Source organism: Chanodichthys erythropterus, chromosome 5 (genome assembly GCF_024489055.1).
Source record: "Chanodichthys erythropterus isolate Z2021 chromosome 5, ASM2448905v1, whole genome shotgun sequence".
NCBI classification, from domain to species: domain Eukaryota; kingdom Metazoa; phylum Chordata; class Actinopteri; order Cypriniformes; family Xenocyprididae; genus Chanodichthys; species Chanodichthys erythropterus.
The window spans coordinates 2,900,276-2,926,961 of record NC_090225.1 but is presented as its reverse complement, the minus strand read 5'-3'; the positions used below and the strand labels follow the sequence as shown (position 1 = coordinate 2,926,961).

General features: G+C 37.7%; 1 protein-coding gene across 1 annotated transcript; it reads left to right on the top strand.

The window, feature by feature from the left end:
- The first annotated feature begins 392 nt into the window (after positions 1-392).
- On the top strand, positions 393-26,179 carry LOC137019922 (guanine nucleotide-binding protein G(I)/G(S)/G(O) subunit gamma-4). Its single transcript, XM_067385067.1, has 3 exons — positions 393-691; positions 5,249-5,356; positions 26,051-26,179. Exons 2-3 carry the CDS (start codon positions 5,258-5,260, stop codon positions 26,177-26,179), a joined length of 228 nt encoding a protein of 75 aa, XP_067241168.1. The 5' UTR covers positions 393-691; positions 5,249-5,257.
- The last annotated feature ends 507 nt before the right edge of the window (positions 26,180-26,686 follow it).

Sequence of the window (26,686 nt, the reverse complement as noted above, 5' to 3'; positions counted from 1 at the left end):
TTTTAATACTTTAAAGAACATTTTGTGTGATTTAAAGGTTCCATGGATGTTAAAGGAATATTAGATCCCAATATTCTATATTGCTCAGTTCTATTATGTTGTGTTTTATTCCGTTACCAGTTCTATTATGACCCATTATATGATAGTTCTATCCTAAATTATTATTGTATTCTAGAAGTAAGCTGGTTCGAGCAAGTTCCCAACTACATGTGTCTATTTTATTAGTTAAAAAGAATACGCGCTCAACATCTGTGTTACGTCACAGTGCGAGTGTTTTGGAGGCGGTTACGTCACCTCGGTGACTGGGAGACCCGGTGATGTCACATTAAGCAGGGAAACCTCACGTGCCTCTGATGCGCCCTGCAGAATGAGCCCTAGTGATCCTCCAGCGATACTAAACATCATCTGATAATACACCTATACCGGAGCGAACGCCGATTTCTTAAAGGCGCAGTGACACCTGCATCCTCCTCGCGCGCGTTTGTGCGTCACATCGAGGTTCCCCTCACATCTCATGAACCGACACCGAATCAACCACCAGAGCAGAAACCGGGGAAATACTCGACGTTTAACGGCGTTTGGCGGATGCGCGCGAGCGGACGGTGACCGTGTGAGGTGTTGCGGGTTTTTCCTCGTCGCGTTCGGGTGGAGTCGAGCCACATTCTGAAGTCTGACCACTGACACACTTCAGGTGGGTGTTAACACGCGATCCTTTGCTTCGCCAGGTATTTGTGCTCGTTACGCAGATTCGATGTTCTATTGCGTAATTTTTGGAACGTTTGAGTGCAACATTTTTAACATTTCCAGCGTTCCTGACGCGAACGCGTCTTTATGGGAAGCGGCTCCTCTTGTTATCTTATGGTCAATACGAGAATATAAACGCGCTCGAGCTGTAGATTTGGGATGAAGGATGATGGATGGATGGATGGATCCCGCAGGTTATTTGGGAATGCTGCTGGAATGACCAGAAGCGCGTGAGAGCGAAAGATGGACGCGCTCGAGTCTGTTGGGCGTTTGATTCCTTCGGATGGAATTCCGCCTTTAAATCGAAATGCGAGAATCGTAAAGATGTTCAGCTTCACGAGCTCTATGATAATTCACGGAATGGCCTTGAATGGATGAATGCATGAATGTATGAATGGATGGATGGATGGAGGAATAATAATCACGACCCTCGTGTGTTTTTGCTGATTCTAGATTTTGTCACATGCAAATAACGTGCATTAAATATGAAAGCTATAAAGGTTTATTTCTATAATGCTGAATGACTAGATTGAGATTCACCTAGTGCAATGGTTGTTTCTGGCCTTTATTCAGCACTGAATGTATGTACATGAACATGATGCACTGAGGGTTAAAAAGGCTCTTGTTCTGTTGAGATTCACTTTACTGCTGTGTAGTGATTTATGTGTGAAAATAATACAAAATAACCTCTATATTTCTTAGCTGCTCCTCTGACCTGTTTTGACAGGTGTTTTTGGAGCTGTTATATCACAGCGTTGGCATAGACTTGAGAAATGTGATTGTTTAATCCAGCAAAAACATGTTGCACAGAACGGGAAGCCTGGAAATGTCGGGGAATCGTAAAATGATGGTGATTTATAGTTCTGGAGAATTTGTGGAAAGTAATAAAATCTTTAAAAATGTTTATAGTGAATATACATATATATATACATATGTTTTGTCCAAAGGCCTAAATGAAAAGTATGTAAGGTAGATCTACTTTTATTGAATCCAAAAGATTTTAATTATATTTTGCTTCATATAAAGGTATTTTAAAGATTTTGAAGTGTCAAAATGTCATTTGTTTAACTGTTAATTTGTGATTAAAATATCTTAAAATGTAATAAATGTATATATTATTTATTCTGGCATGATTTTATAGCATCATCAACATAGTGCAAAATGATATTATGTGTAGAAGTCGTTGCTTTGTTATGAGAAAGAATGTCCGGAAAAATGAATTTCATTGATGTCATTCCGAGTAACCGATATAAAGGGACCATTTCGGATCAAGTCATGTGGTCAGTATCATGTGACATCATTCAGACACCTGCAAAGGACCACATGGTCATGAAGCAAAGTAACTAAATCTCTCTTAACTATTTGATAAATTCATGTTTTCTCTTGATCATACGCATGTCCCGAAACATCAACCGCTATAAAACATGGAAAATGTTGTAATATTTTAAAAACTTGTGCTAAATATGAAATGTTTGATTGTCCTTTTGCTAGATATCAGCCTGTTAGCATTGATTGAGAATAACGTCATTCGGTAAAACCAAAATTTTGGTTAAACCAAATGACTTTTTCGGTGACAAATTTTGTCCATCTTGTAATAAATGTCAAAATCAGTGTTAATTGATTATAGAAACCAGATAATCTCATTGTTAACACTTAATAAAACTTCAAAATTAAATTAATTAATCTCCATTATGTTTTTTACACTTTTAAAAATTGTATTTGACCCATATTATACTGTCAGTGAGCTTGATTAAAAATACAGTAAAAATTGTAATGTAGTAAAATAGTACCATCTAAAATAACTATTTTCTATGTGCATATATTTTAAATATTTATATTATTAATTATTATTATACTATATTATGATGTTATTCAGAAACAATATTATTGTAATATTAAGTAATTAATTATATTATCATTACTCCAGTCTTCAGTGTCACATGATCCTTCAGTAAAGTACTGTGATTATACCACGGTAAAGTGTTGCTATCAGATGGTAGTACCATAGTACTTTAAAATTTACATTTACATTAATGTCACCATGAAATCAAAAAGTGACAATTCATGTTTTTTATAGAATATTGCAGTGTTTATTAAAAACGATTTATCCGTGCACATCATTATTGTTTTAAATTAAGGTGCCTCGTAATCTTTATCTTAATCATAAAAAATAACTTCCCCTCCCTCTTGCAGCAACATCTCTTCTCTGATGACGAGGGCGGGGCAAGCTGTCACTCACATGAGATCCACCAATAGCAAACCACAACCATCCAATTAGCTCCACACTGACAAAATCAAGCCCCGCCCTACATTTGTTCTTGTTATAAACTGTATAGATTTGTCTTACAAAGTTACTCATCACATTTTTTCTTTAAGACTGTTCATAACTGTTTTAAGTCAGTTACATAAAAATGTAGATTGGTCTAATTTATATTTTTATATAAATATTTTTATTGATTTTCCTTATGCAACAGTTACTGCCACACAGAAATACATACAACATTAATACAGATCTACATACATATTCCACATCCTAACACATACCCACACAGACACACCCCTGCAACAAAAAGAAGAAAATAAAATAATAATAATAATAATAATAATAATAATAAATAAATAATAAAGATGTAATAAAATAAATAAATAATATAAACAAGAGTTGTGGGGGGGGTTAGTAAGTACACTATTCCACCCCTAATGAAAATTCAAAGTAAGATAAGGGTTGCCAAACTGCATAAAACTTTCCAGAGGAGCCTCGGATAGTATATTTAAGGTGCTCAGATTTGTCTAATTTGATACTGATTGCCCCTTGACTATCTGCTAGTTGGTCATACTACTACTTAAAGGGTTAGTTCACCCACAAATGAAATTTCTGTCATTTATTATTCACCCTCATGTCGTTCCAAACCCATAAGACCTTCATTCATCTTCAGAACACAAATTAAGATATTTTTGATGAAATCCTAGAGGTATATTCTGGATCTTGAAAGTGTTGATTATATTGTCGTATACCTCTTGGATTTCATCAAAAATATCTTAATTTGTGTCTGAAGATGAATGAAGGTCTTTCAGGTGTGGAACGACATGAGGGTGAGTAATTAATGACAGAAATTTCATTTTTGGGTGAATTAACCCTTTAAGACACAGTCTTAAATGGTTATGTTTATGCAGCTTGCCCCAGAAGCCATTTTACTCGAATATACGCCACAGTAGGGAATACAGTCATACATTTTCGTTCATGTAAGATCTCATTTTCCCCTTCTGTTGATAATGACGGGGTTGTGATCGTCCACCTCTGGAGTCTGTGACACTTTCACCTGCATGAGTCAGCTGTGCTATAGAAGTATGAGTAGGGCTGGGTATCGTTCAAAAATTTTCGATACCGAGACGATACCGATACCTTGACTTCGATACCGATACCTAAACGATACCTTTTTCGGTACCAGTTTTATAAAATATGTTTAAACAAGATTACATAACCTCAAAAAAATCTTTGGTTTTATATTTTAACTTTGTTGACTTTTTTTCAGACTCAAAGACTCATTTCCTGAGCCACTGCGGGGAATAAAAAAAGCACAAATTAAAAAAATTTACCCAATAAATCAGTGCAAATAGTTTTAATAAAGTTTAATTTTCAATGCAATGTGAGGCTCTTTTTTAAATCACTCAGCAATTGTTCTTCAAAAAATTAATTATTATTAACAAGATCAAAGTGGAAGTAAGAGTCACGCAAGTTCGTTGCGTCTTACCGTGAAATAAGAGTTCTGTGTCTTTATTAAAATCAACACATTAATGATTCATCTCTCATCCACCCGCAATTAATTTGAATGTTATTTTTTTTTTATTATTATTACTTGGCCCGACCCGCAAATTATCCGCAGTATCAGGAGGACGCTGATACCTCTTTTTCAGCAGAATTGTTCGCGTTCTGGAGCCAGAGGCAGAGCCTGTGCTCGTGCAGGCGAACGAGCCGGTCACGAACCGGTCGCGTGTTTCCATAGACTTGAGGGACGAACGCTGATGTAAAGCTGCTGTGTGTTGTACCTTAGCTTAGACTACAAAAAACATTGCGCATTCCGCTGTTTCTGCAGGCGGTGCGACACTTTTGTTTTCTGTTAACAGTATCTGTAGTGAACCGGCTGCTCACATAAACAGCCGTTTCTCACCCGTCCATTCGGAGATAAACTGAAAACGAAACCGTTGATTCAATCGCGCTCTCGCACATAGGGTCTCTCTCGCGCGTATAGTTTTATATATTTAGATATAAATAATAATGTAGCGCAACGTTACTTGCTCCTCAACGAGACAGCGAAAGCATTTCTCCGCCCCTCTCCTCGGCTCCATTCTGAGGTACCGAAATTTGGTACCGAATGACAAGACACTTTTCGATACTCGGTAGTATCGAGGCAGTTCGATCGGTACCTAAAAAGTATCGAGTTCGGTACCCAGCCCTAAGTATGAGCGTGTTCATTTCTCACGCTGTCATGTGTTCTGTGTGCAGGACTCAATCATGAAGGACGGAATGGCCAATAACAGCACCGCCAGCATCTCTCAGGCCCGGAAAGCCGTGGAGCAGCTGAAGATGGAGGCCTGCATGGACAGGATAAAGGTCTGTGCGTGTTTGTGTTTATTTTAAAGGGGACCTATAACACAAGATGTAATATAAGTCTCTGGTGTCTCCAGAACGTGTCTGTGAAGTTTCCGCTCAAAATCCCCCACAGATCATTTATTATAGCTTGTCAAATTTGCCCCTATTTGGGTGTGAGCAAAAACACACAGTTTTTGTGTGTGTCCCTTTAAATGCAAATGAGCTGCTGCTCCCCGCCCCCTTTCCAGAAGAGGGCGGAGCTTTAACAGCTCAACAACAACAAAGCTGGAGAATCTCACGCAGCCAAAATGAGGAAAGTGTTCAGCCTTACATTGTTCAAACCGGAGTCGACACTGATGGAGAGACTCAGGAAGAAGTTACAACTTTTAGACGTTTCTGAATGGTTGGTGGATAAATTGATGTAGTTGCTGTGGAGTTGATTCAACTCATCCACTAGCATGTGCCGTCATGTTCATCTTTTGTGTTGAATTGACCCTCGTTTGGTGTAAAATGTCGGCATGACAACAACACTCTACTACAACAACTCTTCCTCTTCTCTAAAGCAGCCCAACATGGCCCCGCCCCCTTTGTTGTGTGTTCTCGGGGGCGGGGTTTATGTAAATTTTAGGGCTTGTGATGTCATTAAACCAGGAAGACGCTCATTGTAGTTCCTACCAGCCATTAGTTGTAGTCCTTAAAAAGTGATTTCTGTAAAAGAAAATATCTCTCTTTGCATTGATCTTTGAGTGTCATAACTTTGCAGATGTTGTTTATGATCAAACAGCAACATTACACACTAACTAAAGTTAACTAAAGTTAAATCATAATCAATGCCTTATTGCCATTGATTTAAAGACTTGTTTTGTAAGATGAACCCAGGAAAACTGGGGGAAAAAATTACAACTAAAGAATCTTTGTTGTACAGAACTCTTTGGGTTTTTTGTAAGCTGAATATTATTGAATTTTTGATTAATTTATGTCATGAAGCTGGTGTGGCAATGCATGCAAACACAAATTGTGAATGATTAATCAGTGAAAAAAAGCACCAAATGCATTACAAAGAGTGCAACTTTCTTTTTAATTGACGTCATTGAAACTTCATTTTCAACATCCAATCATTTATTGATGGATAATATCTTCTGTTTTTGTTAAATATCCTGTTGCAATTGAAAATACATCAGATTAAGGAAGTAAGAAAACTCTATTACTCTAAATATTTAGGCCTAAATTTAGGATTTATGTAGTTGAATATCATATACATTTACTAATAAACTTAATGCATATTTGTCAGTTATACAGAAATGAAACAGGTCAGATTTATGCACTTTAAAAACTATTTACATCTATTTGATTTTATTTAAATATCATATTTTCAATATGCACCAAATTACTCCGTTCATTGTGAAAACAATTATATTTAAAATATGACTAGCTGTAAATCAAGCAATATTCACTTAGTTAAAATGTGCAACATTGAAACAAATCTGATTGATTGGTGATAAATAAATTTGGTTTGTATTTAAAACACGTTTAATTTATTAGTGCTATTACGGAAATCTGACCTGTTTCATTTATGTGTGACTGAGAAATAAGTTTATTTAGTGTAATTCAAATGCATGGATATTTTATATGCAATTCAAATACTTAAATCTTAAATTTAGGCCTAAATATTTTTTGAGTGCACTTCATGTTTCATGTTGACTGTAAGTTTTGCATTTGGCCAAAAATAGTGATTGTTTCCAAACAGAAAGTCCCGCCCCCAAACTTGTGAAGTTGACATGTCAGAAAACAGATCAATGATTTGAAAGCATTAGTCACATTAAACTGACACACCTTAAGATAATTTAACCCATCTAGTGTCTCTTCATTAACGCCCTAAAAGTGCAGATTTGTACTGCAAATCAATGTCGTGCTTACTTATAATTCATATTTCATATGTCATCTTATATGACATGTGATGACAGCAGCATCTGGAGATGTTTGTCAAACGGCCTGCAGTGAAATCGCTTCGTTATCTGCACTAATGTGCCCAGAAGACTCAGTAACCGTTTTAAGGAAGCTTAATGTGGCTATTAGCTGTAGTTAGGTGGCGGTTTGGCGAAGGATCTCGCCTGTAAACCCAAGGGATGGAGAAATGGGTATAGCAACAGAGACAGAGCGAGCGTTTAGAGGAGCACGGGCTCAGCTGTGGCCTTTTAGTCGGGAAGAAAGATGGATTGGACAATTCTGCAGAGGTTTCTTTCTCATCTGCCCGCCGTACACCGCCTGCTTTTGCATCATTCTGCAGATGGCAGATATTTTCTGAGTGACATCAGATATGACCTCTGTCTTATTTCTGCCTTTTAAACAGTGGAATATATTTTGGGAAGCAATCTCTAGGGAGACAGATTTCCTATTGAATCAATGTAAAAACAATCTTTAATGTTGCGTTTGAAATTTACAATCACATTTACAACCTGTATTTACTTCTAATGTACTTCACATCATATCTCTTCAGTACATCATTTGTTTTTTTTATGCATGTATAAATAAATAGTATGGAAGCTTGTTTCTGCCTTGAAATAAAAATTAAAAATGGTAATTGTTACTTTATCTCACAATTCTGACTTTTTTCTCAGAATTGAGTGATATAAAGTCAGATTTGCGAGAAATAAAGTCAGAATTGTGAGATATAAAGTCAGATTTGCAAGAAATAAAGTCAGAATTGTGAGATATAAAGTCAGAATTTTGAGAAATAAAGTCAGAATTGTGAGATATAAAGTCAGAATTGCGAGAAATAAAGTCAGAATTGTGAGATATAAAGTCAGAATTGCGCGAAATAAAGTCAGATTTGCGAGAAATAAAGTCAGAATTGTGAGATATAAAGTCAGAATTGCGAGATATAAAGTCAGAATTGTGAGATATAAAGTCAGAATTGTGAGATATAAAGTCAGAATTGCGATATAAAGTCAGAATTGTGAGATATAAAGTCAGAATTGTGAGATATAAAGTCAGAATTGTGAGATATAAAGTCAGAATTGTGAGATATAAAGTCAGAATTGAGAGATATAAAGTCAGAATTGCGAGATATAAAGTCAGAATTGTGAGATATAAAGTCAGAATTGTGAGATATAAAGTCAGAATTGCGATATAAAGTCAGAATTGTGAGATATAAAGTCAGAATTGCGATATAAAGTCAGAATTGTGTGATATAAAGTCAGAATTGCGATATAAAGTCAGATTTGCGAGAAATAAAGTCAGAATTGCGAGAAATAAAGTCAGAATTGTGAGATATAAAGTCAGAATTGCGAGAGATAAAGTCAGAATTGTGAGATATAAAGTCAGAATTGCGAGATATAAAGTCAGAATTGTGAGATATAAAGTCAGAATTGTGTGATATAAAGTCAGAATTGCGAGAGATAAAGTCAGAATTGTGAGATATAAAGTCAGAATTGCGATATAAAGTCAGAATTGTGAGATATAAAGTCAGAATTGCGATATAAAGTCAGAATTGTGTGATATAAAGTCAGAATTGCGATATAAAGTCAGATTTGCGAGAAATAAAGTCAGAATTCCGAGTTATAAAGTCAGAATTGTGTGATATAAAGTCAGAATTGCGAGATATAAAGTCAGAATTGTGAGATATAAAGTCAGAATTGCGATATAAAGTCAGAATTGTGAGATATAAAGTCAGAATTGCGAGATATAAAGTCAGAATTGCGATATAAAGTCATATTTGCGAGAAATAAAGTCAGAATTGCGAGAAATAAAGTCAGAATTGTGAGATATAAAGTCAGAATTGTGAGATATAAAGTCAGAATTGCGAGAGATAAAGTCAGAATTGCGATATAAAGTCAGATTTGCGAGAGATAAAGTCAGAATTGTGAGATATAAAGTCAGAATTGCGATATAAAGTCAGAATTGTGAGATATAAAGTCAGATTTGCGAGATATAAAGTCAGAATTGTGATATAAAGTCAGATTTGCGAGATATAAAGTCAGAATTGTGATATAAAGTCAGATTTGCGAGATATAAAGTCAGAATTGCGATATAAAGTCAGAATTGCGATATAAAGTCAGAATTATGAGATATAAAGTCAGAATTGCGATATAAAGTCAGATTTGCGAGAAATAAAGTCAGAATTCCGAGTTATAAAGTCAGAATTGTGAGATATAAAGTCAGAATTGTGATATAAAGTCAGAATTGTGAGATATAAAGTCAGAATTGCGATATAAAGTCAGAATTGTGAGATATAAAGTCAGAATTGCGATATAAAGTCAGATTTGCGAGAAATAAAGTCAGAATTGAGTGATATAAAGTCAGAATTGCGAGAAATAAAGTCAGATTTGCGAGAAATAAAGTCAGAATTGCGAGAAATAAAGTCAGAATTGAGTGATATAAAGTCAGAATTGTGAGAAATAAAGTCAGAATTGTGAGATATAAAGTCAGAATTGTGAGATATAAAGTCAGAATTGCGAGATATAAAGTCAGAATTGCGATATAAAGTCAGATTTGCGAGAGATAAAGTCAGAATTGTGAGATATAAAGTCAGAATTGCGATATAAAGTCAGAATTGTGAGATATAAAGTCAGATTTGCGAGATATAAAGTCAGAATTGCGATATAAAGTCAGATTTGCGAGATATAAAGTCAGAATTGCGATATAAAGTCAGATTTGCGAGAGATAAAGTCAGAATTGCGAGATATAAAGTCAGAATTGTGAGATATAAAGTCAGAATTGTGAGATATAAAGTCAGAATTGCGATATAAAGTCAGAATTGTGAGATATAAAGTAAGAATTGTGAGATATAAAGTCAGAATTGCGATATAAAGTCAGAATTGTGTGATATAAAGTCAGAATTGCGATATAAAGTCAGATTTGCGAGAAATAAAGTCAGAATTGCGAGAAATAAAGTCAGAATTGTGAGATATAAAGTCAGAATTGCGAGAGATAAAGTCAGAATTGTGAGATATAAAGTCAGAATTGCGAGATATAAAGTCAGAATTGTGAGATATAAAGTCAGAATTGTGAGATATAAAGTCAGAATTGCGATATAAAGTCAGAATTGTGAGATATAAAGTCAGAATTGCGATATAAAGTCAGAATTGTGTGATATAAAGTCAGAATTGCGATATAAAGTCAGATTTGCGAGAAATAAAGTCAGAATTCCGAGTTATAAAGTCAGAATTGTGTGATATAAAGTCAGAATTGCGAGATATAAAGTCAGAATTGTGAGATATAAAGTCAGAATTGCGATATAAAGTCAGAATTGTGAGATATAAAGTCAGAATTGCGAGATATAAAGTCAGAATTGCGATATAAAGTCAGATTTGCGAGAAATAAAGTCAGAATTGCGAGAAATAAAGTCAGAATTGTGAGATATAAAGTCAGAATTGCGAGATATAAAGTCAGAATTGCGATATAAAGTCAGATTTGCGAGAGATAAAGTCAGAATTGTGAGATATAAAGTCAGAATTGCGATATAAAGTCAGAATTGTGAGATATAAAGTCAGATTTGCGAGATATAAAGTCAGAATTGTGATATAAAGTCAGATTTGCGAGATATAAAGTCAGAATTGTGATATAAAGTCAGATTTGCGAGATATAAAGTCAGAATTGCGATATAAAGTCAGAATTATGAGATATAAAGTCAGAATTGCGATATAAAGTCAGATTTGTGAGAAATAAAGTCAGAATTCCGAGTTATAAAGTCAGAATTGTGAGATATAAAGTCAGAATTGTGATATAAAGTCAGAATTGTGAGATATAAAGTCAGAATTGCGATATAAAGTCAGAATTGTGAGATATAAAGTCAGAATTGCGATATAAAGTCAGATTTGCGAGAAATAAAGTCAGAATTGAGTGATATAAAGTCAGAATTGCGAGAAATAAAGTCAGATTTGCGAGAAATAAAGTCAGAATTGCGAGAAATAAAGTCAGAATTGAGTGATATAAAGTCAGAATTGTGAGAAATAAAGTCAGAATTGTGAGATATAAAGTCAGAATTGTGAGGTATAAAGTCAGAATTGCGAGATATAAAGTCAGAATTGCGATATAAAGTCAGATTTGCGAGAGATAAAGTCAGAATTGTGAGATATAAAGTCAGAATTGCGATATAAAGTCAGAATTGTGAGATATAAAGTCAGATTTGCGAGATATAAAGTCAGAATTGCGATATAAAGTCAGATTTGCGAGATATAAAGTCAGAATTGTGATATAAAGTCAGATTTGCGAGAGATAAAGTCAGAATTGCGAGATATAAAGTCAGAATTGTGAGATATAAAGTCAGAATTGTGAGATATAAAGTCAGAATTGCGATATAAAGTCAGAATTGTGAGATATAAAGTAAGAATTGTGAGATATAAAGTCAGAATTGCGATATAAAGTCAGAATTGTGTGATATAAAGTCAGAATTGCGATATAAAGTCAGATTTGCGAGAAATAAAGTCAGAATTGCGAGAAATAAAGTCAGAATTGTGAGATATAAAGTCAGAATTGCGAGAGATAAAGTCAGAATTGTGAGATATAAAGTCAGAATTGCGAGATATAAAGTCAGAATTGTGAGTTCCCTTTCAAAGGCTACACTCTAAGCTGCGCTTTATTCAGCGCTGTGGGAACGTCTTTAGTCGTGACCAGCTGTGAATATATGTGTAAAACAACGTCAATGAAATTGACCTATATTTATAGCCTTGCGTGACGTCATAGGAATGCGCCATGAGCGAGGCTATAATTAGATGTACCACCTGTACATCAGCAGGTCTTTTGTCTTCAGAGACCATACTGTGAAGTGTGTGTGTGAAGCAGCTCTGCTCAAACTCTTTCCTTCCTTCATTACTTTGTTAGGAGTTAGATTTGACAGGCAGTGCGCAGAACTTTCTCTCCCTTTGTTCCTTTTTCAACTCTGTCTGACAAGTGAAAAGTGAACACACATATATGATATATTATATATTTGAGAGAAAGTCATCGCTGAACAAAGCAAACGGTGTGTGTCTCCGTGTTCGCGATCCATCTCCGAATCGGACACACACCAATATTGTTTTGTTTGTTTGGGGAAGAGCACGCTGCCCTTGCGTTGTAACAGGGCGAGTGCGAGCATTGTGAATGTTCACAGTTAAAGTGCTTCACGTTCGCTTTGCTTGTTTCAAAGGGGCAGCAACCACAATGTGATCGTGGGGCTCGCGTGGCGATCTGGCTGAGGAGCGAGAGACAGGTTCATACATTATTGCTCTCACTCTCACTCCGGATCGCGATGTCCTTTACCGAGACCGAAGCGTGCTCCGGCGCTTCTTCGGCTCGAGCAGAGGACAATTAAGTGTTTTCCATTGAATGGAATGAGTGTGTCCGTCTCTGAGCCTTCCTCCCGTGATGATAAAGCGAACGGAACTGCTCTGGGCGGTCATTCATGCAGTGAAACACAAACATACCCCAAACATTTCCAATATAAATGTGTTTGTACCCGTGACGTCGATCCGATCGACTATCGCGGGTGCAAAGGCACGCGTTTTTATGATGCTGCCTCAGATCGGAGAGACGCTTGCATGCCATCTCTCCCCTGGGGGCGCATCATCAGAGGCGTTTCACAGCGAGTCGGGCTGGTACTGCGCTGTACACAATGGCTGTGTTACAGGCATATCAAACTCGTCTATGAAAGTTTTAAGCACAGCCTTTCATTCAGACCGTGTTTACTTGTCTGGTAATTGGCTGCATTTAATTCTGAGGAATTTATTAAGTGAAATGGCCTTATATTTGTTTATATTTATGTTTAATAAATAGGTCCTCCATGGCGTTAACTCGTTCATGGGGAAACCTTATTTTTCTTGTGCCTTTGTGCCTTCAATGTCGACTTATTTGACTATCGTGGGTGCAAGGGCGTGTGATTTATACAATGATGCTCCAGTTTGAATAGACGCTTGCGAGCTATCTCTTCTCTGGAGCTCACAGTCACTTAAAGACACAGCACTCCCCACCAAGCTATGCATAATAATCCATACTGGTGGGAAGGCGTTTTGATCAGTGTGTCAGACTGGTACTGCTGCACACTATGGCAGTGTTGTAGGTGGACCAGGCTGACCTGCTAAGAAGGCTCAAAAGCAGGCTGTGGCGAGTTGTGCTTCCCCTCGTAAATCTGGGGACCAGCTTGTCACATTCAGCAGCCTCATAGTATCTATTACCCGCCCCTTCTCAATATCTTCACATAAACTCTCCTTCCCCGCCACCTCTGGTGTTTCGGGGGGCAGCGGTTTTCAGTGAAATGTTAGGTTTTCCGTTGATTTCTGTAACACATCAGGACATGGATTATTTAACATCCCCTCAAAGGGAAGTATCAAAATTAGTGCCCATTTAGAGAACGTGGCAGCGTGGAAACTACTGCCAGGGATTTCTGCGTGGGTTCTAAAGACAGTAGAAAAGGGATACAGAATCAAATTTATTCGTCGTCCTCCATGTTTCAACGGTGTGGTCTCCACTACCATGAATCTGGGGCAAGCGACTTTACTGTCATAAGAACTACAATCTCTGCTGGAGAAAGGGGCCATAGAGCATGTTCCCCCTCTAGAGAGAGAGTCAAGTTACTACAGCAGTTCCCAAGAAGGACAGGCGGCTGCGTCCAATCTTAGATCTTCGAGGCTTGAACCGTTTAGTCAAACTCTCGAGTTCAAGATGTTAACCGTAAAAATTATCGTGTCGCAAATCCAACATCACGATTGGTTTGTCAAGATCAATCACAAGGACGCATATTTTCACACAGAAATATTGCCACAACACAGGGGGTTCCTGAGGTTCGCTTTCGGGGGCAAAGCTTACCAATATCGGGTTCTTCCATTCGGCCTAGCCTTATTACCCCACCGCATACACAAAATGCATGGATGCAGCACTGGCTCCATTCACATTTTGAATTACATGGACGACTGGCTAATACTAGCACAGTCACAAATGATGGCATTACAACAGATGTCGTACTTGCCCATCTAGTTTCTCTAGGGTTGAGACTAAACGAAAAGAAAGTGTTCTGTCCTACCCAGAGAATGACATATTTAGGGGTTGTATGGGATTCGACCAAGATGTGGGCACGATTGTCTCCCGCTCGAGTCGAGACCATTCTAACCACCCTGAACAATGTCAGGCTAGGCCAAGATTGCACTGTTCTGCAGTATCAAGAAATGTTAAGTCTCATGGCATCAGCGTCCTCGGTGATTCCTATGGGCCTCTTGCACATGAGACGTTTCAGTTGTGGCTCAGAGCCGAGAGGTATTGTCTAGGCAATGCTCTACGGTAAATAAGGGCAAGGGCACGAGCTGAGTTCTTCGTGCCCTTTTTAAAATCCATGTTTATGGTAAGTCACGCGCTAATGCTTCGTGCACTTTCTAAAATCCATGGTAAGTCACGCGCTAATGCTTCGTGCACTTTCTAAAATCCATGCTTGTGGTAAGTCACGCGCTAATGCTTCGTGCACTTTCTAAAATCCATGTTTATGGTAAGTCACGCGCTAATGCTTCGTGCACTTTCTAAAATCCATGTTTATGGTAAGTCACGCGCTAATGCTTCGTGCACTTTCTAAAATCCATGTTTATGGTAAGGGTTACGCGCTGCGGCTTCGTTCCCTTTCTATGTGGCTCAGACCCCAGTTCTTCACCTTGGGTCCCACTCTATATGCAAGATGCCAACAACAGACGCTTCCCGTATGGGCTGGGGAGCGGCCTTAGGTGGCCGTCCAGTCCAAAGGGATATGGTGAGGTCATCATCTTGATTGGCACATCAATTGCCTCGAATTGATGGCTGTATTTCTGGCCCTGAAGTACTTCCTCCACCAGTTTAGGGGTTACCATGTCCTAGTGCGGGTGGACGTTACTGCGGTAGCCTCTAATATGAATCGCCAGGGTGGACTGCGTTTGCGATGTCTAGACATGCTAGTGCAGCGCTTTCTGCTCTAGGCTCAGGACAAGTTGCCTCAAGGCGATTTATATTCCCAGATATCTGTCCAGACAGACTATACTGACAGGGGAGTAGAAAACTCCACCCGAGGTAGTCAAACAAATCCGGTAAGATTTTATGAAACAGATGAACCTCTTCGCCCCAACAGGCAGCGCAATGTCCACTCTATTTCATTGAAAGTCCCCAGCTTCCCCTGGGTCTGGATGTGATGCGCATAGGTGGCCCAGAATGCGCCTGTATGCGTTTCCTCCTGTTTCTGTGCTCCCAGGAGTTTCTAGCCAACAAGGGACTTGCCTCTTTCCGATAGCGCCGCGTTGGCTGAATGGAATATGGTTCTCAGAGATAATATCTCTTCTCAACGGCTCGCCGTTGGCGATACCGAAGAGGAGAGACCTTTTGTCTCAGGTGCAGGGGACATCATTTCATCCCCTGATGGAGATGTGAAACCTTCATCTTTGGCCCCTGAGGGGAACCAACTGAGGGACACAGGGCTTTCACCTGATGTTTTTGAGACCATTTAATGCTAGGGCTCTCTTCCCTAGATAAAGTTATGCCAACAAATGGGGTGTCTTTGGAAGATGGTGTACTGCACACAATGCAGATCCAGTAAATTGCCAAATTGCTACAGTTCTGGTTTTTCTGCATTAGAAATTATCAACAGGCACATGCCCCGCCACTCTCAGGGTTTATGTGGCCGCTCTCTCGGCTTGCCACACTCTGATCGATGGGGTGCCTTTGGGCAAGCATGTCCTGCTCTCTCGATTCGTTCGAGGAGCTAGGCGGCTTAAGCCTCCTTCTAGAACCAGGACCCCTTCGGAACTAGCAATAGTCCTAGAGGGCCTGTTTGAGACCCCCTTTGAACTGTTAGAGTCAGTTTCTGACAAGCTGTTAACTCTGAAAATGGTTTTTCTTATGGCTATAACTTCTATGAAAAGAATTGGGGATTTGCAGGCTCTGTCCTTTGTGCCATCCTGCTTAGACTTTGCCCCAGGAATAGTGAAATATATTTTACATCCTCATCCCGACTATCTGCCTAAGGTTCCTGTTTTCGAACTTGCATCCGGTCACTCTTGAAGCCTTCTGCCCTCCGCCGTTCACTACGCCGGAGCAGGAGAGACTTCACAGACTGTGTCCAGTCCGTGCTCTTCAGACTTATGTCCACCGCACCAGCCAGTGGCATAAGTCAGAGCAACTGTTTGTTTATGGCGGCCATAACAGGGGTGCGGCCACCACAAAACAGACCGTGTCACATTGGGTGAGAGATGCTATTGCCCTTGCCTATGTGGCGCGTGGTCACACTTCGCCAATGGGTATTAGGGCTCATTCCACCAGGGGAGTTGCCTCCTCTAGAGCTTTGGCAGGGGGCGCTTCCTTGCAACATGTCTGTGATGCGGCAGGATGGTCCTCACCGCACACATTCATAAGGTTTTATAGTTTGGATGCTCATGTTACTCCGGGCTCTCATGTCCTTGAGTCGACATCACAAGCTAGTGTCTGAGACTCTCTGCGCTTTGTGACACACTTCACAGCCAGGGGGCCCGGACACACAGTGCGGCGGCGTGGGTATTCTCGTTCCCACAGCGCTGAATAAAGCGCAGCTTAGAGTGTAGCCTTTGAAAGGGAACGCCCCGGGTTACTTCACTGTAACCCTGTTCCCTGAAAAGGCGGGAACGAGAAGCTGCGCTTCATTGCCGCACTGAGATGTCCCTGGACTGCTCTTCAGACAAAATATCTGCTGATGTACAGGTGGCACATCTAATTATAGCCTCGCTCATGGCGCATTCCTATGACGTCACGCAAGGCTATAAATATAGGTCAATTTCATTGACGTTGTTTTACACATATATTCACAGCTGGTCACGACTAAAGACGTTCCCACAGCGCTGAATAAAGCGCAGCTTCTCGTTCCCGCCTTTTCAGGGAACAGGGTTACAGTGAAGTAACCCGGGGCGATATAAAGTCAGAATTGTGAGATATAAAGTCAGAATTGCGATATAAAGTCAGAATTGTGAGATATAAAGTCAGAATTGCGATATAAAGTCAGAATTGTGTGATATAAAGTCAGAATTGCGATATAAAGTCAGATTTGCGAGAAATAAAGTCAGAATTCCGAGTTATAAAGTCAGAATTGTGTGATATAAAGTCAGAATTGCGAGATATAAAGTCAGAATTGTGAGATATAAAGTCAGAATTGCGATATAAAGTCAGAATTGTGAGATATAAAGTCAGAATTGCGAGATATAAAGTCAGAATTGCGATATAAAGTCAGATTTGCGAGAAATAAAGTCAGAATTGCGAGAAATAAAGTCAGAATTGTGAGATATAAAGTCAGAATTGTGAGATATAAAGTCAGAATTGCGAGATATAAAGTCAGAATTGCGATATAAAGTCAGATTTGCGAGAGATAAAGTCAGAATTGTGAGATATAAAGTCAGAATTGCGATATAAAGTCAGAATTGTGAGATATAAAGTCAGATTTGCGAGATATAAAGTCAGAATTGTGATATAAAGTCAGATTTGCGAGATATAAAGTCAGAATTGTGATATAAAGTCAGATTTGCGAGATATAAAGTCAGAATTGCGATATAAAGTCAGAATTGCGATATAAAGTCAGAATTATGAGATATAAAGTCAGAATTGCGATATAAAGTCAGATTTGCGAGAAATAAAGTCAGAATTCCGAGTTATAAAGTCAGAATTGTGAGATATAAAGTCAGAATTGTGATATAAAGTCAGAATTGTGAGATATAAAGTCAGAATTGCGATATAAAGTCAGAATTGTGAGATATAAAGTCAGAATTGCGATATAAAGTCAGATTTGCGAGAAATAAAGTCAGAATTGAGTGATATAAAGTCAGAATTGCGAGAAATAAAGTCAGATTTGCGAGAAATAAAGTCAGAATTGCGAGAAATAAAGTCAGAATTGAGTGATATAAAGTCAGAATTGTGAGAAATAAAGTCAGAATTGTGAGATATAAAGTCAGAATTGTGAGATATAAAGTCAGAATTGCGAGATATAAAGTCAGAATTGCGATATAAAGTCAGATTTGCGAGAGATAAAGTCAGAATTGTGAGATATAAAGTCAGAATTGCGAGATATAAAGTCAGAATTGCGATATAAAGTCAGATTTGCGAGATATAAAGTCAGAATTGCGATATAAAGTCAGATTTGCGATATAAAGTCAGAATTATGAGATATAAAGTCAGAATTGCGATATAAAGTTAGAATTGTGAGATATAAAGTCAGAATTGCGATATAAAGTCAGAATTGCGATATAAAGTCAGAATTATGAGATATAAAGTCAGAATTGCGATATAAATTCAGATTTGCGAGAAATAAAGTCAGAATTCCGAGTTATAAAGTCAGAATTGTGTGATATAAAGTCAGAATTGTGAGATATAAAGTCAGAATTGTGATATAAAGTCAGAATTGTGATATAAAGTCAGAATTGTGTGATATAAAGTCAGAATTGAGAGATATAAAGTCAGAATTGTGAGATATAAAGTCAGAATTGTGATATAAAGTCAGAATTGTGAGATATAAAGTCAGATTTGCGAGAAATAAAGTCAGAATTGCGAGAAATAAAGTCAGAATTGCGAGAAATAAAGTCAGAATTGAGTGAAATAAAGTCAGAATTGTGAGATATAAAGTCAGAATTGCACGATATAAAGTCAGAATTGTGAGAAATAAAGTCAGAATTGTGAGATATAAAGTCAGAATTGTGAGATATAAAGTCAGAATTGTGAGATATAAAGTCAGAATTGCACGATATAAAGTCAGAATTGTGAGAAATAAAGTCAGAATTGTGAGAAATAAAGTCAGAATTGTGAATTATAGTCAGAATTGCGAGATATAAAGTCGGAATTGTGAGATATAAAGTCAGAATTGCGAGATATAAAGTCAGAATTGCGAGATATAAAGTCGGAATTGTGAGATATAAAGTCAGAATTGTGAATTATAGTCAGAATTGCGAGATATAAAGTCGGAATTGTGAGATATAAAGTCAGAATTGTGAATTATAGTCAGAATTGCGAGATATAAAGTCAGAATTGTGAGATATAAAGTCAGAATTGCGAGAAATAAAGTCAGATTTGCGAGAAATAAAGTCAGAATTGCGAGATATAAAGTCAGAATTGCACAATATAAAGTCAGAATTGTGAGAAATAAAGTCAGAATTGTGAGATATAAAGTCAGAATTGTGAGATATAAAGTCAGAATTGTGATATAAAGTCAGAATTGTGAGAAATAAAGTCAGAATTGTGAGATATAAAGTCAGAATTGTGAGATATAAAGTCAGAATTGTGATATAAAGTCAGAATTGAGATATAAAGTCAGAATTGCGATATAAAGTCAGAATTGTGAGATATAAAGTCAGAATTGAGATATAAAGTCAGAATTGCGATATAAAGTCAGAATTGTGAGATATAAAGTCAGAATTGTGAGATATAAAGTCAGAATTGTGAGATATAAAGTCAGATTTGCGAGATATAAAGTCAGAATTGCGAGAAAAAAGACAAACTTGCAATTCTGACTTTTCTCACAATTCTGACTTTTTTCTTGCAATTCTGACTTGCAATTGCCAGTAAGATAGATAGATAGATAGATTAATAGATGGATAGAAAGAACACTGAAGAAATGACACTTTGCTTCAATGTAAAGTAGTGAGTGTACAGCTTGTATAACAGTGTAAATTTTCTGTCCCCTTAACATAACTCAACACACAGCCATTAATGTCTAAACCGCTGGCCACAAAAGTGAGTACACCCCATGTCCCTATTTTTCAGAAGGCTTATAAATCATACAGAATGAGTTTTTTTGAGAAAGTAAAAATGTGCAGTTTCCTGTGATGGGTAGGTTTAGGAGAAGAGGTAGTGCAGGGCGATAGAAAACAGTATAATACAGTATAAAAAACAAAATGTATATGGTGAATGCCTTATCAGTGTATGTTACTCTAAAAACTTTTTTTTTTTAGAATAACATGCACTGATGAATCATTCACCAGACACGTGAATTAAGAAAGTAAACAGAGTCTGTTTTGATTTCATGTGATTATAAGTTTGTAAAAGATTATGTGAATTGACTTATTCTTTCTGTCCACTTTCCCATGTCATAAAAACTAACATACAGATTCCCAACATAATTAATAGAAAGCTTCTTCTCATCTAACTCCTGCGAGGCGTCTCATGTGCTCGAGCGCTCGTGTCTTGCGGCGTCCCATTATTGCAACACAAAGGTCACTTTTTGGCAAAGCAAAAACATTTTATAGGATTCGCTGCTTGATTCATCAGTGTCAGCAGACAGAGAGGAGCGGCACGTCTTCATTACTGTACATGATGTTGTGTTTTGTAAGAAATTAACTTTGAGAGCGAACTAAAGTCATTTAGTTTAACTAGTAATGATGCTGAAAATCACAGGAATAAATTACATTTTACAATATACTAAAATTGAAAACGTCTTTTAAATTGTAATAATTTTTCACAATATTATTTTTACTGTATTGTTGAATGCAGGAGGACGCGAGCGAGCGGTGGCCGGTTTGATTGGAGGTTCGTCGCTCTAATTAATTCCTCAATCACACAGTGGAATGTGATATGTGTTAATTAGTGTGGCTCGTTCATCAGCGGCTCATGTGCTGTAATTACAGACTCGACAGTAAACCCACTGCGGCCGCAGCTCATAAGTCCTTCTGTGAGTACTGGAAGAGTCCATTAGGGCTCGACGTGACACTTTTACTGCGGACGTTTACATGCATTACCATGAAATGCTGCTTTTAAACCATGCAGCAGTTTCCCTTAAAGTACCATTCAAAAGTTTGGAATAAAGATGTTTTCTCTTCTGTTCACCAAAGCTGCATTTAAGTGGTCAAAATTACAGTAAAAATTGTGAAATATTATTACAATTTAAAATAGCTGTTTTCTATGTGAATATATAGTCAAGTGTAATTTATTCCTGTGATCAAAGCTGAATTTTCAGCATCATTACTCCAGTCTTCAGTGTCACATGATCCTTCAGAAATCATTCTGATATGATTATTTGCTGCTCAAAAAACATTTATGATTATTATCAATGTTTTAAAAAGCATAAGTTTGTGTAAACAGTGAAACATTCTATTTTTCAGGATTATTTGATGAATAAAAAGTTCAAAAGAACAGCATTTATTTAAAATAGAAATCTTCTGTATGATTATAAATGTCTTTACTGTCAATTTAATGCATCCTTGCTGAATGAAAATATTAATTTCTTGTCTTTTTTATCTTTCTTACCTCAAACGTTTCAATATATTCCTGTTTTTAATGTATTTTTGATCAAATAAATGCAGCCTTCTTTCAAAAACATTAAAATATTATTCCAGAATTTTGTGTGGTTGTGTATATTAGGGATTAGGGATTTATTTATCATTTTTATGATTTAATTACTTATTTTCTTTTCATCAACTGGCAAACCTCCTGAGTTTAGGAAACCCTGCCTTATATAATAGTACTGTGATAGATTTAGATGCACATGTAACCCCTCCTGTTCGAACCGCCCACTCTAAGCGGGACTCGAACCCGGGTCCCCCACATGAGAGGCGGGCCCTCTAACAAGGAGGTTAAAGACCACAGTCTCTAGTGCCATTCACCTCTTGAGATCAGGGGATTGAGGTTTACACATATACTGTGGTATTTTGACACATTTTTACATACATTAATCCAAAGCAACGCTTCATGCACTCTCTGGGATTCAAACCCATGGCTTTGCTCGTACCACAGAATAATTTACATATGTCCAAAAGCATGTAGTAAAACTGTGGTACTTTGATATGAGTTTTCCACTGCACTCCAGGAGTGAGAAGAAGGGAAATGTAGTTTGTTTGTTCAGTGTGATGTGTGTTTGTCAGTGGCACTTTTGCACCATCTGGCTGTGAGCTTCATACACACCGCTGAAACTCACTGCTTCCCCTCCGACAGCTGCGTCCCTCCTCATCATCAGCTCTCACATGAATCAACTCTTCACTGGACCACACTCATCCAGCCTCTGCTACTGATAAACAACACATTTCTGTCACCTGATGGAGATTGGGTTCCTTGCCACTGTCTCCTTTGGCTTGCTCAGCTGGGGTTTAAAAGACACTTAATGATTCGAATTTGATTGACTTTTCAACATCGACACTGTTTTTGAACTGAACTGAATCAATATTGAACTGACTCAAGCTGAATCACACTATTGTCACCTGTAGAGCTGCTTAGAGCTTGTTTCATAATTGATTAACTTTACAGTTATTGTACTGAACTGAATCAACACTGAGGACTTGATCTGAATAATGACACTATTGCACTTTAAAAGCAGGATATGAATTTGTCTTATTAATTTGTCTATTGTAATTGTTAAATTTTCCAAGGATCAGCATTTTCCCCTAAAAGTGATCGGGCAGACCAAACTGTAAGTCATAGAGACTTGAAACTTTGAGGGCTGGTAGTACTCATACCGCCTACAACGTCACCAAGGCTCGTCCCAATCAGCCTGACGGGGGCGCTACAGCAGTCAAAAGTACAAAATGGCTCATAACTCCTGAACTACTGAAATTTTCGGGTATTTTGGGTTTTTTGAAAAACCTACTTTTGCGAAAGTCTTAGGTTTTTGACCCGATCGGAAACAAACCAGTGCAGAAATGTTCTCTGCAGTCTGCATATCAATAATTATCAAAAAAATTTTGAAATTTTGATTCACGGTCGCTAAGGGTCGCCAAAACAAATGATGAGGGCGGAGCCACTTTTACTAAAATGGCTATAACTCAAGAACGAAATGAGATATTTGCACCAAACTTGGTACACATGTGTATGGGCTCAATCATTGGTCACATTTAAAAAATTGTGTCGACTGGACACTAGGTGGTGCTATAACTTGATTTTTTTTTTAAAACAGCTGTAACTTTGCCACCGTTAGTCCGATCGGCTTGAAATTTGGCATGCAGTGTCTTGGTCCAAGGGGGCATGAGAGTCTATGAGGACATTGGTATATCTCAAAAAACATGGCCGCCATTGGCCAATTAATTTTGAGCTATTAGACAAGGTTAACGGAGGCCGATCGGAACGAAACTCATGGGCATGTTTGACTCATAGCCCTAGAGGTCTGTAAGAATTTTGAAAGAAATCGGCCACTAGTTGGCACTAACGAGTTTTACACCTCTGTATTCACATGGTGTTTCACAGATCCACACAATATGCAAATCATATGATAGATCTCCTCATGCTGAACAACGTTGCCTCAAGAACTCCTGCCGTCAGTTCATTAATTATTTGTGAATATGTGGAAAACCCAGTTTTGCAAACTAGTCCTAGGTTTTTTGACCGATCAGAACAAAACTAGAGCAGGACAATTCTCTGGACTCTCTAGATCAATAATTATCAAAGTTGAACTTTACCCTTTGGGTCGCTATAACAGGGTCATTTAGAAAATGGGGGTGGCAAAATTGACTCAAAAGCCTATAAATCCTAAAAGAAAACTCAGAACTTCACAAAACTGGGTGAGCACATGCAGCATATGAATCAAAAGAAGCATACCAAATTTTATGGAGATTGGACCATAGGTGGCGCTTTAACTGTTAAAAAGCTTTAAAAAACACATTTTCAATGATAAATTGCCTGTTTTGGCTGAAAATGGTCTGTTCCTTCATTTATTTAAGTGGTTACATGCTTGCTAAATAAACCTAATATCTTTTTACGTACATGTGCTTAAAGGCACATGTTATTTTCCTGTTTATTTCTGTAAAGCTGCTTTGAAACAATCAGTATTAGCACTACTTGACATGACAGAATGAGTTAATAAAATGTAGGCTATTCCATTGCATCAGCAATTCCAGGTTTGTTGACCATTTTATAGTTTCATTTCACTTCACTAAGTTCAATGTTTTTGCAAAGTTTCAAATTAACTGACCTAAGAGCCAAAAGAACCATAATTAGTGTTGCCAACACTAGGGTCGCTAGACTGAACTACTTTACAATGGTTAAATACCAGTAAAATATTACTGATCAATTTTTGTATTACTGATTCTGTATACCGAGCTAAAAATCATTTACCTTGATATTTCACCAGTGTGTGTTTTCTGCTGTTTAGAATCAGATCTAGCGATGTGTGTGTAAATCACTCGTTTTAATCGGTTCTTTTTTAACGGTCAAACGGGTGGTCTGAAATGGTTCGTGATTCAGTTTGATTTATTCGGAGAGTTCAATCACCCACTGAATCTTTTGCAGCGGTTTCTCACACCAAAAGCAAAAAAAGTGCTATTTCATTGTAGGAAACAAAACCTTCAGTGCAGAAGTTGGTGAGTCATGGTCTGGTTACACAACATACATCTTAAGTGTGTGACATATTAATACAGTGAACAAAACACACGAAGAAATCGGTATAGCCGCATTTGGGATGCAAAACCATTATCGGAATTCCTGAAAGCTTGTTGAGATTTGGTCAACTAAAACAATATGACTGCAATTTATGTTTTCTGATTTATAGTTTTTGAAAAAATCCAGCTGTTTGCGTTATTGTGTATGAAAAATGATCCAATAGCACATTCAACCAGCGGTATTACCGACATATAGGCGGTTTAAACGAGGACACCAACTAGCAAATCAGATGAAAACGACATATTTAATAACTTTTTTCTAAATTATTTTTAATGGGACTCTATGTAGGAATGACACCCAGTGGTCGAAATAGGTACTGCAGTCCAAATTCTAAATATTGCTTGTCCCGCCCCCTCGTTCAAAGATGCAGGTGGCCAGCTTGAGGACACACAACAAGAGGGAGCGCAATTGACAATTTGTTTGCTGGTTTCTATGGCTACAATACGCTGTGTTTTCCACCAACTGGCAACCTGTGATATCAAAATACTATTGGATAAACTGGCAGCACATGGTTTCACACAGGCCAAAACAAAGACAGACATTCCGACATGGAACGCACATTTCAAAGTAGAATGTCTGGATGTAGCATTGTTTTTTTCTGAGGAACAAGTAGGTGAACTTAGCATGTTTCCTAAATATCTGCAAACATATTGGGGTATTTTTATGCTTTATTAAAGTAAAAATCTTACATATAACTCCTTTAATATCTATGGGGGATATTTCTGAATGCTTTTTTTTTTTTTTGTCAAATAATATGAATAAATTGAATAAGAAATGAATGGTTTTTAGTTTCATCAGACTGTAAGATCAGAAAGAGCCAGTGTGTTTGTGTCCGTTGTTTTAGGCAGAAATTGTACAGAGAGACCTAGAAACAGAAGTGAACATAATGGACTGTGATAAATGTCATGTTTTGGCATGTTTATGCAGCGTGACATTTGCAGACTAAAATCGTCCTCTTTCAAACTTTTTTTCTTTTCTTTTCTTTTTTTTTGGTCTTTGCATAGACTAAACATTTATGTACAGCAGTCAGCTAACTGTTTTCTCAGTGTCTGTTTTAAATTTGTGGATTCTGTCCCACTACAAGTCAAAAGTTTGTAATCTTTAAGATGTTTTAATGTTTTTGTAAGAAGTCTCTTCTGCTTGCCAATACTGCATTTATGTGATAAAAAAGTTAAACATTATTAGAATTTAAAATGGCTGTTTTCAATATGAATATATAGAAAAATGGAATTTATTCCAGTGATCAAAGCTGAATTTTCAGCATCATTACTCCAGTCTTCAGTGTCACATGATCCTTCAGAAATCATTCTAGTATGCTGATTTGCTGCTCAAGAATAAAAAAAAAAGTTTAATCAGCAAGGATGCATTGAATTGATCAAAAGTGACAGTAAATACATTTATAATCTGCCTTGATTGTGTCCTCAGGTGTCCAAGGCGGCAGCGGACCTGATGGCGTACTGTGACGCACACATACGAGAGGACCCGCTCATCGTGCCCGTCCCGGCCTCGGAAAACCCCTTCAGGGAGAAGAAGTTCTTCTGCACCATCCTCTGAGGCCGGGCCGGGCTGCAGGTTCTGCCGTGAGGTTTCCACGTCTCTGGCTGCTGCCGTTGAGCTGTGTTTGAGTGGCAGCCGCCGCGTCTGTTGATGGTCCGACCCCTCCCGGAGGCCTGTGGGGGTTTTTGGGGGGAAGTCAATTAACTGGCAACCCAGTCAGAGCATCTCATGTCTCGTTAACTAGGTTTGTTATTGCTTCGTAATTAGAGAACAGCCTTTCTCACTGCTTATGGGATGAGAGAGATTTTTTATGTGTGTATTTGTTCCATTTTGCCTCATTTCATGTGCCACAGAGGATGTGAAGCCCTGACGGGTGGCCGTTTTATAATGTTATTTAGACATTTTTTTAATAAAACGATGCTATATTTGATATGCGCTGCCCAGTCAAATGTTTGGACACACTTAAGCGAATCTTCAGAAAAGGCTTCTGCATTGAAAATTGAAATTGTTGATAAATTGATTGTTTACAAAACTGAAATTTGATTAAAACATTCAAACTTTTGG

Coding starts and splice junctions, on each gene's coding strand:
- LOC137019922 (XM_067385067.1), top strand. CDS start 5,258: ATGAAGGACGGAATGGCCAATAACAGCACCGCCAGCATCTCTCAGGCC. Junction 5,357..26,050: donor CCTGCATGGACAGGATAAAG/GTCTGTGCGTGT, acceptor TTGTGTCCTCAG/GTGTCCAAGGCGGCAGCGGA.